The sequence below is a fragment of the Alosa alosa genome, chromosome 22 (assembly GCF_017589495.1).
Source record: "Alosa alosa isolate M-15738 ecotype Scorff River chromosome 22, AALO_Geno_1.1, whole genome shotgun sequence".
Classification (NCBI taxonomy): Eukaryota; Metazoa; Chordata; class Actinopteri; order Clupeiformes; family Clupeidae; genus Alosa; species Alosa alosa.
This window is the reverse complement of record NC_063210.1, coordinates 19,072,157-19,091,821: the sequence shown is the minus strand read 5'-3', so window position 1 is coordinate 19,091,821 and position 19,665 is coordinate 19,072,157. Positions and strand designations below refer to the sequence as shown.

At 41.7% G+C, this 19,665-nt stretch overlaps 1 protein-coding gene across 2 annotated transcripts; it reads left to right on the top strand.

The window, feature by feature from the left end:
• Positions 1-10,001: 10,001 nt before the first annotated feature.
• On the top strand, positions 10,002-19,356 carry LOC125287936 (NACHT, LRR and PYD domains-containing protein 12-like). 2 transcript variants are annotated; one of them, XM_048234022.1, is made up of 10 exons: positions 10,002-10,092; positions 10,764-11,074; positions 12,345-12,385; positions 12,561-14,325; positions 15,182-15,355; positions 16,258-16,431; positions 17,056-17,229; positions 17,474-17,632; positions 17,910-17,956; positions 18,202-19,356. In XM_048234022.1, the coding sequence occupies exons 2-10, from the start codon at positions 10,773-10,775 to the stop codon at positions 18,717-18,719; spliced, it is 3,354 nt and encodes a 1,117-aa protein (XP_048089979.1). In that variant the 5' UTR covers positions 10,002-10,092; positions 10,764-10,772; the 3' UTR covers positions 18,720-19,356. The 2 variants fall into 2 exon arrangements, with proteins under 2 accessions (XP_048089979.1, XP_048089980.1); XM_048234023.1 differs by having other exon boundaries at positions 18,261-18,338.
• The last annotated feature ends 309 nt before the right edge of the window (positions 19,357-19,665 follow it).

Here is a 19,665-nt window from a genome sequence, read left to right as displayed (position 1 = left end):
CTCCACTCTGGGACCAGGTTTCAGAAAAGTACGGTTTCGGGCAGTGCGTTTACAGGATTCGTTTGGACGCTCGGCCAAGACGAAGCAAAACCTCTGCGTTTAACCTAAAAAGCGTCTCCGTGTGGACAGGCCCTAAGAAAGACAGCACTGCTACAGTAAAGTGTTCCCCTTTGTTATAATAGTTTGGTTTCGTGATGTAGCTAAGCGGCTTATGGCCAAGTATGTGACTCAGCTAATGTTATAGGCTATAGCCTACAATTTTCCCTCTTAAAGACAAGCTGGTGTAGCCTATTAGCCTACTATTAAAATGCATCGACAGTAGGCTACGTGTAGGCTGTCCCATGATTTCATGCACATAAGTGAAAAGTGCCTCGCACCTGTCAAGTTTGCACAGGGCCTCGCACCCCCTTGACAGCGGGAGAAAAAGTTAAAATAGTACGTGATAAACCTGGAAAAATAGGGTATGTTTCGGTCCTGGTGATTTTTTGTGAAATTCCGATGCATTTATTTGACATCGCTGTTATCGCTTTGCGCCGTTAAAGGGAATGACAGATGTCATTCTCATTGGTTTAAATGATGTTATGCCCCAAACACACCCATGACTGATTTAAAAAACCTAGGAACACCTTGTTGCGCCATGCGCTCGACGTTTGATAACAAAAACCCTCCCACTGGACATCCTACTAAATTTGAATTTAAGCGTTTGACGAGTGACGATGCGCTTTTGATTGTCATGATGGGGCCCACAAACTTAAATGTAAACTCAACAAGTTAGATTGTCAATCAGATAAAACAATTCATCAAATATAAAGAAAATAACAAAAAAAAGGAGAGAGTGAGAGAGAGAAAAGAAAGGCCAAAGAGAGCAAGGCCTCCTCCAGAAGAGTCAGGCTGGGCAGAGCCTAGTCAAAGACAAGAGGCAGAATAGAAGAAAAGTTGGAATAATCTGTGTCCTTATATCTAAAACAACAAATTAACATGTAGATGGCATGCATCTGGAATCACCAGGGAATCTCTGTTATCTGAAAAATAACCCATACAGAAACTTCATATGCATTAACTTTTCTGTTCTGCAACTGACAATACTGTATTTCTCGCATGGAGACTTTTAAAACTGAAATCAGGCACGAGCAAATTATAATTTCTCCTTTGACAAATAGAGTTAGACTTCAGGTATTTTCCTGTGGTCCAGGAGAGGCTTGGGACCGAGTTAGGCCCTCAACAGGGTGACGAGAACCGAGACCAAATGGCAGCTGAAACCAAAGACTTTCTAGTTCACTGTATGTATAAACAGGGTTGCTGTTGATTACAAAAGCTTTTGTCAACATGTGACCTTTCCACTATATCCAAATTGCTAACCTTACATTGGCAAGAAACATTTTAGGTGGGTTTGTGTATAGGCACTGGACACACACTGATTTTCCATGGAAAATGTTGGTGATATATGTAAGGGATAATGCCCGACGAGGTGTCCATTATCTGAAATAAATGGACGACGCGAGGCGGAACCGTCCATTATCCCGATCCATGGTCACTTAAGCAATTATTAATACTAAATGGAGGATTTATTTCTGATAATGGACGATCGAAGGGCATTATCCCGTTTAGGAGTGAATAACTGTTCTTGTGGTACTACCACCTTACAAGCCCCATACTGAGCCATGCATATTTAGGTCATAATTCATATGCAACAACATATTTAATAACTATTAATAAGGGGTAATGAGGAGCAGGGGAAATTCTTAATTAAGGGTCTAGTAAGGGTAGAATAAGGTCTTGAAGAATAAGGTATTAATTAGTGACTTAATTTAACATAAATAAAAAGGATGACTGCAAATCCACTAGTTCCATCTGAAACATTCTTTCATCAACACAACATACCTTTTGTGTTTTTACATACAATTATGCATCAGGTGCAAGACAGAAAGGGTCACGAGCAAACAGCAGTATCTCATTGGGGATGCTGAAATTTTGAAATCTTTGTGTAAAGTTCACAGTGAGTCATAGCCGTGGGAAGTGGGGGTGCTGCACCCCCTGCAGGAAAGCACGCGTATTTATGTCATACCACTCACGTTCACAAAAAAAAGCAGCTCTCCGTCTCCTTGTCTATTATACACTAAAAAAAATTACATTAAACCTGGGAGATCTAAACAAAAACAAAACAAATTAACAAAACAAATCTGAGGGAAATATCCTATGACGCTAAGCTTTATGGTAGCCTACGACAAATACGTCATATTAAGTAGCCAAATATTACAGTTATGCTAGGTAGCCTATGTATGTCAGTGAGATATGGCACAGAAAATAATTTCCGATTTTTTTCAAAAGTAGGCCTACTGAACAAAACCCAACACAGATCACCACACCTCCGCTGTCTGTGTCAAGTCCGGATGAGTATTTTGGTAATGTTGTTGTTGATGATGTTGAAGGTGAGAGACAGAGACCTCAAGAGCCTACCTTAGTTCCACCGATCGCTGCTGCTAGCAGGCTACCTGGCACTGTAACAGTGCCTTTTCAGCTCGTCAGCTCCAAGTTCCCTGGTCGCCGTTTTGGGACAGAAACATTTTGTAGATCATTCACGCCGGACTGGTTCAACAGGTGGAAATGGCTTCATTATGACACTGAGACTGATCAAGTTTTTTGTTTTCCGTGTTTGAATGCTAGAGAGAAAAGGTTAATACCAGAGGACACTTTCAGGGCAGACAACCCATTCCTAAATGGGTTTGGAAATTGGCGTAAAGCCCCCGCCAAATCAAAACGAAAAATCAAAACTACACAACGAATCGATTCAGAGGATCGCTGCCTTGGAGAACGTGGCCAATTAATGCCCTACTGTCCGATGCGATTTCCAGCAGACAGGCAACTGCACGACATGTTCTGGAGCTGCTGTTCAGGACCATTCGGTTCTTTGGCAGTAAGGGGGTTCCCTTCAGAGGTGACACTACTAGGGATGGGAACCTCTACGAAATGATGTTGGAACACACATATGACCAACCGAAAGAGCAAAAATGGATAAAGGATAGGGATAACTGGATGTCCAACACCATACAAAATGAGATCATTCAGCAGTTTGCCCATGCTGTACAGAGGGACATAGTCTCGCATTCATCCGAGTCCACCTTCTATGGATTAATGGCTGACGGCACTACCGATGTGAGCACAACAGAGCAGTTTTCATGCAGTATACAGTTTGTTGACAATAGCCTTCAATCGCACTGTGTGTTTTTGGGGTTTTATAACGCCCACGACACCACCGGGCAAACTCTTTTTTCCTGCATTGTGGATGTGTTTTTAAGGCTGAACATTACGATGGAGCGCCTTGTCGCATACTGTTTTGATGGCGCCAGTAATATGTCGGGGTGCTTCTCTGGAGTCCAGGCCCGACTGAAAGAGCTGTGCCCTCAGTCCATGTATGTGCATTGTAGCAATCATGCACTTGACCTGGTTCTCCAGGAAGTTGCTGGAGAAGTAAGCCTTGTTGCGGATACTTTGAACTTTGTGCAACGTTGCGACAGTTATCAGAGAGTCGGCAAAATGCAAAACGCTGTTCGAGTCGCTTTTCGCTGGTGATGAGGTTGCTGTGAATATCTTAGGCCTGTGCCCGACTAGGTGGTGTGTTCGTGCCATAGCTATAAGCTGCATATTGACCTCGTACAGCGCTCTTTTGGCCACACTGACTGCGCTAAAAGATGACAAGGGGACGAGGGGAGACACCAGGTCAAAGATTGTGGGGCTGTGTAAGCAGGCCCGAAACGGCAGGACACTGTGTGGGCTGCTCAGCTGCCAAGCACTGTTCGAACCCTGCGAGGCAGTGGCTAGAAGGTTGCAGAGCTCAAACATAACGGCACTCAGTTCACTTGAATGCGCAAATGTGCTCAAACAGCGGATAGCGGCACTTCGACGTGACGAAAATGTGGAGAAGATGCTTGAAAAAGTGAACGTATATGCTGCGACAAATGACCTGAGGATGCTTAACACCACTGCGAGAGAGAGCAGAACCCCTGCCCGCCTTCGCCAAACCACGGAGCCAGAGGCACTTGCACCCAGCACATCCATTCTGACTTGGAGACGTGAGTTCTATCAGGCTGTCGATTTAGTGTCATCAGAACGGGAAAGACGGTTTAACCAAGACACCATGATGCTAGCAGCGAATCGAGAGAGGGCGGTCATAGTGGCAGCATGTGGATCCCCGGTTGACTTGGACACCCTTCAGCTTCCCAAGGAGCTGGACACAGGCCGCCTCGATCTCCAGCTTAAAATGATGCACAGTGTTACCGGGGAGTCTCGGTGCACCACGGTGAAAGGTGTGGCATCGATATTGAGTAAGCTCCATCCACAAACGAGAGCTCTCTTCAGCGAGGTGGATAAACTTATTCATCTGTGTCTTTGCGTGCCTGTTTCAATGGCCTTAGAGCATTCTTTCTCCAATCTGAGAAGATTGAAAACATGGTCAAGGTCCACAATGACACAGAAACGACTCACGCACCTGTCCCTCATGAATGTGCACATGGATATCCTGAATGCTTTAGACATCAAAGCCCTCATGAAGGACTTTATATCCACTACCCCTGAACGTCAAGCAGTGTTTGGTGTTATTCATTAAAGAACAAATTGTCGTCTCATGGTAAGGGATGGATTTATTATCAGCTGCCGCCGAGCAGTGTATGCCTAATGATGAGGCCTGAATAGTTTAATTATTGTTCTTTTATGCTGATGGTTTATATGCTCTGCGCTGTGTTTTTTGAAATTGTAGGCTACACTGTGCATTTATGATGTTTTATAGCATTTGTTGTATATCTGTGTTATGTGGATCAGTTTAATGTAGCCTATGAATATTGCGTTGTGTAGGCCTATGTTTTGAGTCAATGTGTTCTGTCTAATATGCTGTGCGATAGGGTTGTCTTTATCCTGTTTTGACGCCCATGTCAAATGTACATGTAACATTTGTTACCTTACTATAGTGTAGCGTCCGATAGCAGACGGTTACTTTGTTTGCATTAGTAGCCTATCAATCTGCATTTTGCGACATTTTGTCGCATTTTTTTGTAGTGTAGCCATCATTTTCCTGACAGTGATATATGCCTGTGCTGTGTGCCATGCAATGCCAGTATGCTGTCCATTAACCAACTACAGCATCCCCAACAAAAACTCACTTCCCACGGCCCTGCAGTCAGTTTTGCCATGAAGTCTGTCATGACGTCTGTGATGTGCGCTCCTGGTGTTGTGGCCATGAAATCACGGAGTTGTGGAAATTGCATACATTTTGAGTCCTCCAAGTCTGTTGTGAAAATCGTTAGCTTGGTCTTGAAGGCACACAGTCTCTCGTCCAACCCCGCAATATACTGTTCACGGCCCTGTAGTTGGCGATTCAAAGTATTCAGGTGTCCAAAATGTCACATAAAAAGTGGACCTCTGCCAAAAACTTGTCATCCGTCATCTTCTGTGACGATGAGCGACGATGCCCGTGGTTGTTGAGAGGCTTTCAAGAAAAGTCAAAATCTCCTGGCGGAGTTCGCAGAACTGGTTCAGTGCTTTTCCTTTGCTGAGCCATCCGACGTCGTTGTGGAGGAGCAGATCCGAGTGTTCAGCATCAGTATCAACAAGAAGCAGGCAAAAGAGGCGATGTTGTAAGCTCGATGTTAAGTGTATGAAATTAATGATGCTCATGGCTGTATCCATGGTGTTTTTAAGATCGCCACTGAGTTGGGCACATAACACAGTCTGATGAATTAAACAGTGTAAAAACTGCATCTGTGGGGCAATGGCTGATAGCCTACCTATGACTCCATGCACTCTCCCAATCATAGCTGGTGCGCCATCGGTTACTAACAAGCAAACTTTTCCTAACTCCAACTCACATTCATGAAACAACGATACAATCTTTTGAAATATAATTTCTCCAGTTGTGCGGCCCTCCAATGGAAGTAGCCCCAGGAGTTCTTCGCGGAAACGAGTGCCATCAAAAAATCGCACATAAATGCAGAGTTGTGCTACATCAGTCGATCAGTCAACAGCAATAGACATACAGTCCGCTTTTTTAAGATTTCCCAAAAGCTTTTTGGAGACGTCATCAGCAAGCAACTCCACTCTACGTAGAGTCGACGTGTCTGATGGAGGGACTTTCTTGACTGCTGAAAATACACTTTCTTTAATTTTTTCATCAGTTATCACCTCATCAATGACAGCTAGCATACAGTCCCTCACCGTCTCTGACTCAGTGAAGGGTCGTTTTTTACGGCTTAGGGTCCAGGCCACTTGCAGTGATGCTGCCATCGTCCTTTTCTGGGCTGTACAAAAGCGCCCAAGAGCCACTTGACTGTTTTTAAGTGATTCTACCAGTGATTCTACCCGTTTCCTCCGAGCCCTCTGGAAAGTTTGTAGAAAAGGAGCCGTGATTTGAAGAGAAGTGTCTCTTGACATTATACTCTTTCATCACAGCGATAGATTCTTTGCCCAATAAGCACGTAGGTCTGGTACTTGTTGCAGAAGGTAGAATAAATAAATATTTTTCTGTCCATTATGCCTTAAACTGCCGAGTCTCATCGTCAATACAACGTTTGGTACCTTTAGACAAAGACATCTTCAGCAGCGAGTGAGATTAGCCTACTTCACGCGCTCTGCTTTAGAATCTTTTATTATGATTTGAAAATGCTACTCGCCAATCAAGGCTGCAGATTTTTGTTTATCATTCCATCCTCATGGCAACACGACCTGCCTGTTGCCGAGCAGGCCGCAAGACATTTTAAGTTGAATAAATATATTGAATAAATCATCTAGGAATTGACATGAGTTCATAGTATGTCATTCGTGACCTCATACATGAACAGCACATCAACTAAAGCATTAAGCACATCATTATGAATTTTGATTTGATAAGCATGATCATGATTTTTTATTTTTCTCCCAAAAATGTGGTCATCATTGCTCAAATTCTGATTTGAACACAACTTGTGCAGTTCTCTAAACACATGTCATTATTCACTACTTTAGTTGAGGGGACACAGAAATTATGAACTCATGAGCAATTGACCATAAATTAATTTAATCATGACGATCAGGCTTAAGAAATCATAAATCATAATGATGTACCCTCTGTACCTAATGCTTAGGTTGATGTGTTGTTCATGAATGCATGTTGTTCACACACACCAATCTAATCTACTGATAGAGTATGATTAGTCATCAGAAAATTTAGTTTTAGTTCCTCATCAACAGTTTCAGTTCTGTTTTACATTTGTAGCAGAAGCTACAGTAAGAAATGTTCCTGAATGCCTTCAGAAGTAACAGTGAGATTGTGCAACTTTGGACACTTTTCAGTTAAACACATGACTGCATTGAGGACATAAGATATGTGCTCGGTATTTTTTTCCTTAAGGTTTTGTTTTATTTATTAGGTGAAAATAGAGCTGGCGAGACAAATATCACTGCAGCATCACATGTAACATAGTTACACAGCTACAATCTGACTTCTCAAAACGAGAGCTAGTAATGTTAGTTGGAAATCCTCAGGTGAATAGACACCACATTAGGCAGAAATTAACATAACAATTGCCAGACAACGTTGTTTATGTTGGACTTTGAGTTTTTGGGCATTGAAAATTAAAAATGTTTTAATACAAAGAACACCTAAACTAATTATTGAATGCACCATAGAGTCTCACAGCTCACTTAAACTTCAATACCCAAAAACCCAAAGTCCAACATAAACCAACTAAGTTGCCTGGCATTTGTCATGTTAATTATTGCCTAATGTGATGTCTATTCACTTGAATAAAAATGAGTGACAGGCTAAAACAGACAATGTGGGTCTATAGGTAGCCTATTAGACTAGGCCTATAGGGCCCCGTTATCAGAGATGGATTACTGAATCTAAAGTCTCAATCGGTACATTTCTTTCCACTAAACTCACCAAAAGTCATAATTTAAGATTTCCCCGTATCCCTCTAGCTGAGTTACATGCTTTCTGAGGGGGCCCTTTTCACCTTTGTGCCCAGGGGTCCACTGGCTAATAATCCGTCCTTGTCCGATATTTACATTTTTGTCATACAGCAACACACACACACACATACACACACACAATGTATTGTTGTTAAGCCAATTTTTTACCTTGGCATTTGAAAATCCTGAAGCCCTGGGGCCTATTGCACAAAACTAGGATAAGGGATTAAGCCGGGATATCTTGGTTATCCTGGCTCAATTTATCCATGATCCAGTTGCACAAAAGCGGAATAGGGGGCAGCAGGATATGTTATGGTATAAGTTACCATGGCGATTTATTCTGTGGAGCTAGCCTGCTCCAGACCAGGCTAAGTTCCAGGATCTATTTAATCTCATCCCTTATCTCAGTCAGCAGTCATCACAAACGGAAACCAATAGTTATTCCATTGCCCACTACACATTGTCATCACATATACCTAGACCCACTGTCATTTAAATGTTTGTGATCATTAATTAACGTTTACATAATCGCCATTCCCGACCTGTCATGCGACAATGTGACGTCACGGAAGTCTAACCATTTTGCGCGTGGTGGTCGCGGAACTAGTTGCAATATTCTCCTAAACAGAGGTGTTGCTGTTGTGAAAAGCTATCGCTACCTACTTCACACCGTAGAAGAATCAATGAAGCCACTCTAGTTGCCATGGCAGAATCAGTGAATTTGAGTGATGGGTGGCCAGGATAGCTCTGGCTTGATGAATCCATATCTGCTCATCCTGGCTTACTTATCCTGGATTCATTGCTTTCACCTCCCGGTCTTAATGAATCCCCAGGTGTCTGCTCATCCTGGCAATATAACTAATTTCGTTGTGCAACCAGGATAAGTTACTGAGCTGCACTCAATGAATCCAAAACAAGAGCATATAGGCTTAATTGGTTGCACAAAGACCAAGCCAGGATGAGCCGACTCTGATTCATGGTGAAACCTATCCTGGATAAGTGCGCGCTCACGGCTCCCTCAAATAGACCCCGTCACCGATCACAGATTCACTGATTCACCATGGCAACTAGAGCCAAAGTCCTTTTAGGCAAGTCCCTCCACTCGGCGGCCATATTGCAACACTTTTTGGACACTCATCGAGCATCCTATTCAGCAGAAATGCGCGTGCGCAAGGCTTCACGACACCAATCTTGCTCCAGCGACGAGTTCACAACACATGATTGGCACGTTGTCTTCACAACACACCATATGATTGGCTCAATGTATTCACATCACACCACATGATTGGCTCAATGTATTCACATGTTGACGTTTTGCCGAGGAAGGGGTGGGATATGCGTTTAACCCCATGCATTTCTATGGAGTGCTGTGTCTCCTCATTAGAAAGTCTCTGCTAGAGCGGCTTCATTGCTTCATCTACGGTGTAAAGTAAGTAGCGATAGTCCTTTTCATAACAGCAACAAACAGCAACACCTCTGTTTAGGAGAATATTGCCTACCCATTCATTCACAAACTCTTCCCTCAACACATGACAAACCATATATCAGAATAAATACCAGACCACCAGACAAAAGGTGTAAAGCATTCAGTTAGCCATTCCAGAGTAATACATTTTTGAATTTGCAGCAAATTTCTACATGCATGTCTCCAACTTTGGGCATTAAGTTTCACAATGTGTTTAAATTGTTCAATACATGATTTCATAACAGGCCAAATACAAAACAAATGTTACAAATATCACCTAGATATCTGTAAATGTTAAAATCAGAGGATACACAGTTGACTAGGAGTTTGTCAAAACCTTAATGATCGCAAAATGCTAAGCATGCATGTAGGCTATTTGATTCTCAGTGTAGGTACTGTAGGCCCTAAGGAGGATAAGGGGATAAGATTGCAAGGGGGTGAGACTTCCACCTTTGACAAAGTTGTGCATCTTTTCTTGCCTTTGTTCGCAACAATAAAGAGGCTATGTGTATGAATGACGAAATAAGGAAATTAATGCAATGTCGAGAATACAGAAGTGGGTTGAGTTTCCTGTGTATCTGGTTGATGTCTCTGAAAAGACATGAAATAGAAAGGACAGCTCAGAAGGCATTGTTACTATATATATTTTTTACAACATTGGAACATCAGTGAATAGCAATCCTAGTCTGGTGAGTTTACATTTTTATAGATTGGATTATCTAAATCAAATGGCTATTTTCTGCTTTTGCCTGGTGGATTATAGGGTTGGCTCACAGCCTCAGGATTTCTCCACACTCAAAAGTTCTCACTTTGCTTGGTGAGGACATACATCAATCAAAATTGCCACGGCACTAGGCTACATTTCATCGTAGTATTGCCTAGTACTGCAATGCAACAAGGTAAATGGCATAGCAATTTTACAAATGTGGCGACGGGACACAACTTTGGGAAAACCATTTGCAATGACAGCCTACAATTTAAATCACAAATTATAAAGGAGATGATTTGACCCTCCTTTAACCAAATAAAGGACCAGAGGAAATGGGTTTACGCGAGATTCTGAATCACTGTTTAGATCAAGATATATGTAGGATTACTGCTTTTTCATGATGAATGAAACCTGCAACCCTCCGGTTACAAGTCCGAAGAGCTAACCAGTAGGCCACGGCTACCCCGTATTCACCTCAGCAAAGCCAAACCACACTCTCCTCTACTCCAATAAACACCTTTCCTATCTATAACCTTCCGCCCCTAGTGACAGGTCATATAATTCTACAAGTATATGTTTGAAGAGGATCATGATGTTGCTGGTGTTTGGATTTTATGTGGTGGTTTAATTGTTCCTTCAAATTTACTTCAGGTATCTACCATGGCAAGTTGCCTGACACTTCTTCTGTCTACTCTGGATGATTTGACGTCAAGAGAGCTGAAGAAGTTCAGATTGTACCTGAGTGAGGGGATACTGGAGGGCTTCGCTCGCTTGCCGAGAGGGAAGCTGCAGGAGGATAGTGATGCAACAGACATAGCCAGTCGGATGACCGAGATGTATGGCGGTGACATCTCACTAAAGATCACACTTCATATTCTGAGAGAAATCAAACACAACGAGCTTGCTGCAAGACTAGAAGGAGAGCTAAAGAGGACTCAGACAAATTCACAGGGTCTACTGAGGTGACAGAGTTCTTGTCAAGTCTTGAATCATAGCCATACCAGAGAATGTCTAATAAGGGAAGAACCTCCACTCTCTGGATCTTCCAGTTTCTGAACTGGTTGCAGTTCCTCTTCTGGTTTCACGTGAGGGCACTCACAAACAAGTGCAGAATGAATGGAGGTCTATGGAGCTGAACCTCTCAAAATCCACTTTTCTCGAGATATCATTTTTTTTGTCTAGAAATTTGAATGTTGCGTTTGAGAGGGGGGGGGGGGCACATACACACTGCTGAGAATTATATTTTTTATGTCACTTATTTGTTTTAAAAAGCCTCTCAAACGTGCAAATGACGTCATTCATTGGCAGAATGCTAGTGTGTTATGGGCAACAACGACCCAACCTGTAAGAAATCGAAAGGACATAAGTACTCGTTCATTCAACTTTTGACCTATAATCCATATTGAGCTTGCAGAAACTACAATCAAATATTCGATTGTTCAACGACAATCCGGTGAAAAAGACAAATTTAGCCGTCTAGCTCCATAGACCTCCATTGTTTTTGCATTTGTTTGTGATCGCCCCTAGCGGAACTGCAACAGATTGCAGGTACAATGGAGTTAATACGGAGTGAATCGGCTTTCCGTAAAGGGGCTCTGGCCATACTTGTCGTGTTTTGATGATAGCCTGCAAGCCACATGCATGCATCTAGTCTTTAAATGTACCAGTAGTAGCATATTACTACTATTATCATTACGTACGAATAGCATCCACTTCTAACTGTACTGTACATTGATGCAACAGCTGAGCTATTCACACCCTGTTACGTAACAACAAAAAAAACATGTTGCTTGTTTTTTAAAAAAATATATTATTACATTGTGTGATCAATATGCCAGAATAAATGCACAGGGGTGCAAATAGCATACACTGATATTTGTACCAGACGGTGTACTAATAGAACACATTGCTGTGTGCACCAGGGTACGAATAGCATACATTGATATTTGTACCAGACAGGGTAATAATAGAACACATTGCTGTGTGCACCGGGATACGAATAGCATACATTGATATTTGTACCAGACGGGGTACTAATAGGACACATTGCTGTGTGCACCGGGGTACAAATAGAATTCACTTCTTATTGTGCCAGGGTACGAATAGCATACACTGCTAATTGTACCAGGGGTGCAAATAGCCTTACCCTTATTATTATCTATTATCTTATTATTATCTTGATGTCAAATTTTCAAGGTAATTAACGTGTTGTGTTTCCCATTATGTCTGCAGTCAACTGGATGGCTCAGAAACTCATGAATCACTTAAACATGGTGAGTTCCCTTCCAGGTCAGTCAATAGATGCCACCAATAATGACGGCCACCAACAATTTTCAAAACATTGAAAAATAGAACAGTAGGCAATCTAAAATTCTTCGGATCCACCATGTAAATTGCAGATTGGGGTTCCTAAAGAGTTTTCATCTTTACTTTACGTCTTCCACACAGAGAACACAATCAAACAGAAGATCAGTGAACAAAACAAGTTGAGATTGAAGAGGAAGTTTGAGAAGCTGTTTGAAGGCACAGAAGAGCGAGAAAACCAGAGATACCTAAATGACATCTACATTGAGCTGTACATTGTAGATGAGGAGAGTGAGAGGGTGAACACTCAACATGAGATCTGGCACATACAGTCCGGAATGGGAGAGTCAAATGAGTTAATGATAAAATGCAATGACATCTTTCATTGTTCGCCTGGACATAGACACATTAGAACGGTCATCACTAAAGGTGTTGCTGGCGTTGGAAAAACAGTGACTGTGCAGAAGTTTATTTTGGACTGGGCAGAGGGTAGAACCAACCAGGACATCGATTTGATCTTTGTCCTTCCTTTTCGGGAGCTAAATTTGGTCATTCATGACCAGTACACTCTCCTGAAACTCCTGTTCGACTTCCATCCTGAATTAAGGGATGTAGTTGATGAGAAGCTGTATGATGAGTCTAAGATTGTATTCATCTTTGATGGCCTGGATGAGAGCAAACTGCCCCTTAACTTTTTGGAGAACAAGAATTTTTCTGATGTGCAAGAGACCACATCAGTGGACATTCTGATAACTAACCTCATAAGGGAAAATCTCCTGCCTTTTGCCCGTATTTGGATAACCTCACGACCAGCAGCTGCCAGTCAGATTCCCTCTGAATATGTAGATCGGTGGACAGAGATAAAGGGGTTCAACAGCCAGCAGATGGAAGAGTACTTTAAGAACAAAATCAAGAACCCGACAGAAGCTGACCGAGTCGTCACACAAATTAAGAAATCCAGACCCGTCCACGTCATGTGCCAAATACCTATTTTCTGCTGGATTTTTGCCTTGGTGCTTCAAAAAGTGCTGAGTCAGGATTGTGACGGAAAAATTCCTCAAACTCTGACAGAAATCTTTATCCATTTTCTGATCATTCAGATGAACAGGAAGAATCAGAAGTATGACAGGACTGATAGAGACCAAAAGAAGCTCTGGGAGTCCAACAAACATGTAATTCTGAAGTATGCAGAGTTAGGATTTAAACAGCTGGACAAGGGTAACATCGTGTTTACTGAGGAGGATTTGACAAACTGTGGGATTGATTTTAATGAAGACCTAGAGAAATCTGGAATTTGCACTGAGATTTTTATTGAGGAAGTCCTGATGCAGAAGAAACGTTTTTTTTGCTTCATTCACCTGAGTTTTCAGGAGTTTCTGGCTGCTGTTTTTGTGTTGCATTCCTTGGCCTGTGGGAACCTGAAGTCCCTTCAGCACCATCATATCTATGGAGAGAAGCTGCATCACATCCTAGGGAGTGTCGTGGACAAATCCTTGCGGTGTCAAAACGGACACCTTGATCTTTTCCTCCGCTTTCTTTTGGGCATATCAATGGAGTCCAATCAAAAACTCCTTCAAGAACTGGTGATGCTCCCAGAAAGCAGCTCAGAGAGCATTGACATGACCATCAAGTTCATCAAGGATAAACTAAGCACTGGGTTCTATTCTGCCGAAAGATGCATGAACCTCCTTCTTTGCTTGCTCGAAATGAGGGACAACTCTCTTGAAAGAGAGATTCAGCAGTATGTGACATCAGGACAGATGCTCTCACCAGACCAGTGCTCAGTGTTGGCTTACATGCTTCTGATAGCTGAGAACATACAGGATGAGTTTGACCTGGGGAAGTACAATACCACAAACGAGGGTCGTAACAGGTTGATTATTGCACTGGGGGCGTACAGGAAAGCAAGGTGAGTGAAGGCAATATGAATTCAGTATTTCTGTGAAATATGTAAGGGATAACGAGTCCATTAATTCCAGATAATGGGACACCTCTCTGGCTGATAATTTACAATAACTCCTACCATCAAGCAAGCAACCATTTTAAATAAATGTTTGAATCTTGTTACCAAAATCAGAAAATACAGAGTTAGCTCAGGTAAATTTTGCTCTGGGAGATCCCTCTGACCTCTCTCCCATTCAAGATGATTTCAAAATTAAATCCCAGCAACCAATTACAACTGCTTTTCTGGCTTAGGGCAGGCTTTATACAATGATAAACAAAAAAGGGCAGTTGGCTCCGCTTTTATACACAACCAATCAATGCCAAGATGGCGACAATATTAAATGGCGTGTAATTTCTCTGAAATAGAATACACAACTGAATTTAAAACCTTTGTGATTATTGTACTTCCAAAAAGATTCAAGAGAGTTTAATGCTCCAACTTCAGTTAAAGGGGAACTTGGCAACTATTTCAACGTAATAAACCTGTTTAGAAATCAAGAAACTAGTTTTAAATCATGTTTCTTACCTTGTAACATCCACATTGTCTGCTGAACTTATACTAACCGTTTTGCTAGCTTGTAAACAAATCCATGTGCTTTATCGTTACCTTTTTCCACAGTTTGAAATAACATAATGCACAATTTCTCCAGCAGAGGGGGAAATCCTGCCAAGTTTCCCTTTAAAATTCTCCGCTGGTTAGGCCCCTTGAAAATTTGACTAAAAGTTGGTTTGCTGTCAGCCAGGCTTAGTGAAGTGAAGTTATGTGAAATCAACATAACCATTGCCTTATTCAATTGCTATATGTCTTTCTCTCCTTTTAGGCTGGTTTGCTGTGATCTCACAAAGGCATCTTGTATACATATAAAATCTGCGCTCCAGGCAGAAAAATCACCCCTGAGAGAGCTGGACCTCCGTGGTAATCAGCTGCACAGAGATGGAGTCCAGCTGTTGTTTGATGGGTTGACCCACAAAAACTGCAAACTGGAGGCACTGAGGTCAGATTCAAGTATGAGAGTAAAGGGCCGTTCACACCAGGAACGATAATGATAACTAAAACGATGAAAGCGTCCACACTGACCAACGACAAGGAAAGTCTCTCTCTGTGTTGATGGAATGTGATTGGACAAAATTGAATGGATTCTGAATGGCTGCCAGCTTTTTATCGTTCTCAAAATCGCTCTGAAAGTCATCCCCAACTATATCATTCTTCATGTCGTTATAGCTTATGTGTGGACGCCGTCCTTCATAACCTAGAACAATATGTTTTTGCTGTCATCTTTATAGTTATTGTTCTTGGTGTGAACAGCTCTTAATGCTATAGTGTCTTCATATAAACAGCTGATTTAATTATTGATGCTGCCTTGATGTAGCTTCCTGCTACCTACATCACCGACAAACTCCCCCTTAAAGAGACGGGTGATTGGGGTTAGGGCAAGTTGATGACGGTTCAAGTTGATGACGTCAACGAAGGTGACCATTTCCCATAAGTTAATGTATCATGTTCTCCTTTACAGAACCAGGTTTATATAGGCTACATAACCATACGTCCCAGCTTCAGCTACAGTTTTCACTGCTTGGACCCCTATAAATTATGAGAACAAAAACAATAGGGTTCTCGCAGCTGCATGGCTACGAGCCCTAGTAAGAAAAGGCAAGAACCACAATGGGTACCTTCTCAGCTTCGCTGCTTGGCCCCTAGTAATAAGAAAATATAGAAACACAATAGGTACCTACGCAGCTATTCTGCTTGGTCCCCAAAAATTAAAATCCTATATAGGATTCTTTTAATAAGGGGTTCCACAAACTTGTAAACTTGATCAACCAAGGTCAGACCAAGCAGAGCTATCATAAATGCGCTCAAAATATTTTTTGTTTGGTTCTCTCACTGAATTTATAGGCTTTCTGGCTGTAATTTTACCCACACAAGCTGCAACACTCTGGCCTCAGCCCTTTGCTTGCAGCACTCACACCTGAAGGAGTTGGACCTGAGCAACAACCCCCTGAAGAGCATTGGATTAAAGGACCTGACCACGGCACTGATTCACAGCAACTGCAAACTTGAGAAACTGGGGTATCTTTTTAATAATTTCTGATAGACTTTAAGCATCTTTCATGTCATTTATTCTCCTGTCTAGCACTTTGGATTACAGTTCTTATAGGACCCTTTCAAGAGAGTTCCATTATCAGCATCATAGTTTGCCCCACAAGACTTCCTTTTTAACATTCCATATGTTATCTTAATGCAGAGGAAGTAGATTGGGGCCCACGTTTAATTAGTATACTCCAGTTTGTTTTCTTTGTTTTAATATCTTGCTGTCCTACAGCTGTGAAACACTTGATTTTGCAGTATACTCCAGTTTGTTTTCAAGTATTGTGCACAGAACACTTGATTTTGCAGTTTTAACTGGATGATGTTTGGAGTAGCTATTTCAGAAATGATTTCAGAAATGACCTAAATACAGATTGTTTCATTGATTGATTGATAGGTCAATTTAAAGTAAAGTAATTTTCAAGTTTAGTTTGAGTTGAAGTAACATAATCCCACGTTGACTGTTCTTGTTGGTTTCCTTTTTCTGCTGCACCTTTTGCATTTAAGTAAAAGGGCCCTATTTTGATCATATAAAAATGCATGATCTGAAGCATCTGGTCCATAGCATCAGTACCATAACCATGACTCATCTCACTTCCCTTGCAGGCTTGCCCATTGTAATCTTACATATGGCTCTTGTAGAATTCTGGCATCTGTGTTGGAATCAGCAAACTCACGACTTAAACAGCTGGACTTAACCAACAATGATCTGCAGGATTATGGAGTAATAGTGTTAGCAAATGCCATGAGTCATCAAAACTGCCGACTGGAAACACTGAGGTATGAGCTGCTCACATAATAGGCACAGTGCTCTTGCCAATGCTGGACTGAAAATGTGAGGGATGCAAATTCAGCTACTGTGCTACTATACAGTAAAAGGTTGAAAGGAGCACTGAAACATTTTTACTGAAACATTTGCAAAAGGCATTTATGGAAGTGGTTGAATAAATATACAATATGATTTGTAATAATGGGGGGGGTTGCAATTTTTTTCTCTCTCTCTCAATATTCATGACTCTCTCAGGCTCTCTGGCTGTCTTGTCTCCAAGCGGGGTTGTGAGAGCTTGGCCTCAACACTCAGGTCAAATCCCTCCCACCTGACAGAGCTCGACTTGAGCTACAATCATCCAGGGGTACTCTCGAGGCTTCTTGAGGATAAAGACTGCAAATTGGAGAAGCTGAAGTGAGTATGGCTTATTTGTTTTATGGACCCTTTCAAGAGAGTTCCATTATCAGCATCATAGTTGGCCCCACAAGACTTCCTTTTTAACATTCCATATGTTATCTTAATGCAGAAGTAGATTGGGACCCAAATAGAACGTTAAAGCATTGTTTTTGTTTACCTTGTTGAAAGGGTCTATAGAGATCCCACATTATTAGTATTACTGTGTTCATTTTATTACCATAATGTGAAATGATAACCGTAATCCTTGGTGGTATGTGTGTCTGTTTCCCAACAGACTTGATCACAATCAAAAACACTGGCTGAAGGCAGGTCTATTGAAATGTGAGAACTGTACTATATTTATGTCTAAAGGATTCATATTTGAATTTAATTATAATAATAAATAAAAGCATAGTTTACTGTTTCACTAGTAGTTTACAGTTTCCATGTAGTGGACTCTCTTGAGGTTCAACCCATGATCTCTTGATGTTGTCAAAACTCTCCTACTCTACCAGACCAATGAAAAAAACTGAACTAACTAAATTGAAAGGAATTTAATTAATCAAATAATTCTTTCTTCCCTGTAGATGCCTGTAAGCTCAAATTTGACGAAAATACCGCACACCCATATCTCTCCCTTTCTAAGGCAAATAGAAAGGTGATCCGTTTGCAAGAGAAGCGTTCCTATCCTGACCACCCAGACAGATTTGAAGAGTTTGTGCAAGTATTGTGCACAGAAGGCCTAACTGGACGCTGCTACTGGGAGGTTGAGGTAACTGGAATAGTTTCTGTCGGAATGGTTTGCAAAAGCATCAGCAGGAAAGTTGGCGAAAGCAAGATTGGATGCAACAACCGTTCCTGGAGTGAAAAGTTTCAGACTCTCCATCCCTGCAGGAAGCATACTTCTCTCTATAGCCTTATGTCATCCAAAATGCGAGTTGCAGTGTATCTGGACTCGGCCGCTGGCATGTTGTCCTTTTACACAATCAATGGACATGACCTAAGACATGTGCGCACAGTCTATTCTGAGTTCAGTGAGCCCCTCTACCCAGGATTTGAGCTTCTGTACCATGAAATCCACGAGTCCTCTGTGTCCTTGCTGTAGATAAGCTTGCCATTGGGACACCTTCCAACTTCAGCTGTACATATTTAAAAAGTGTTCTATTGATAAAAACTGGCAATCATGGGGCAAAGTGAATGGACACAACAAGGTACAAAAATGATCTCTAACTATGCTGCAAACCTCAGATACTTATTGCTGTGGATATAGTGAATGAACGTTTCAAAGGGAATGATCATATTGTGGATCAAAATATGTGGTTATGTTGCATGGCAGCTTGAAAAAGTCAAGTAGTATCACTACTTTGCTATCTGTAAACTGTATCTGTATTTAGCTCTGATTGTAAAGCATCATCAGTATGTCATTGTATATTTGTGTGCTTTTTAAGCCAGTTTATACACCGTGTTTTGTGTTTACACTTACACTAGGTGGGTGTGGACTGTGGAGAGACTGCTGTCTCCTAGAGACATTACATGACAGATCACCTCCACACTGCCACCTTCATTTAAAGAGTAACTCTCGCCAAAATGCAACCTAGGGTCTTTTTGTGAATGTACCCGAGTCAAACTTTAGTTTTAACAACTCACTTCCTGACTGGCAAATTGGTGGCGAGCGGAAAAACAACTGCTAAAATGAGTTGTTCAAAACCTTTCCTTTTAGTAAACTTCGTTTACACAAACAATGATCTCAATGCTCTTTCTTTCCCCAGCCTGACTAAGAAGTTTGTAATGACAAGGGGACAAAGTGTAGTGTAAATGGGTCCATCCACAAACAGATGCATAGGTACCATTATATAAAGAAAGTGAAACCAAATTCCAGCATCCAGGTAGATCATAAGCCAGATCCAGACGGTTATAGAAGGGCCAAGATTTAATTACATTAGATTCTGTTGAACCTTCCAAGCTAGGAGAGGGAAATGGGAAATCCCACAGTGAAAATGCCATTGTCAGTGGACCACTTGTGTGTGTGCTGTCAGCAGACTGCTTCCCCT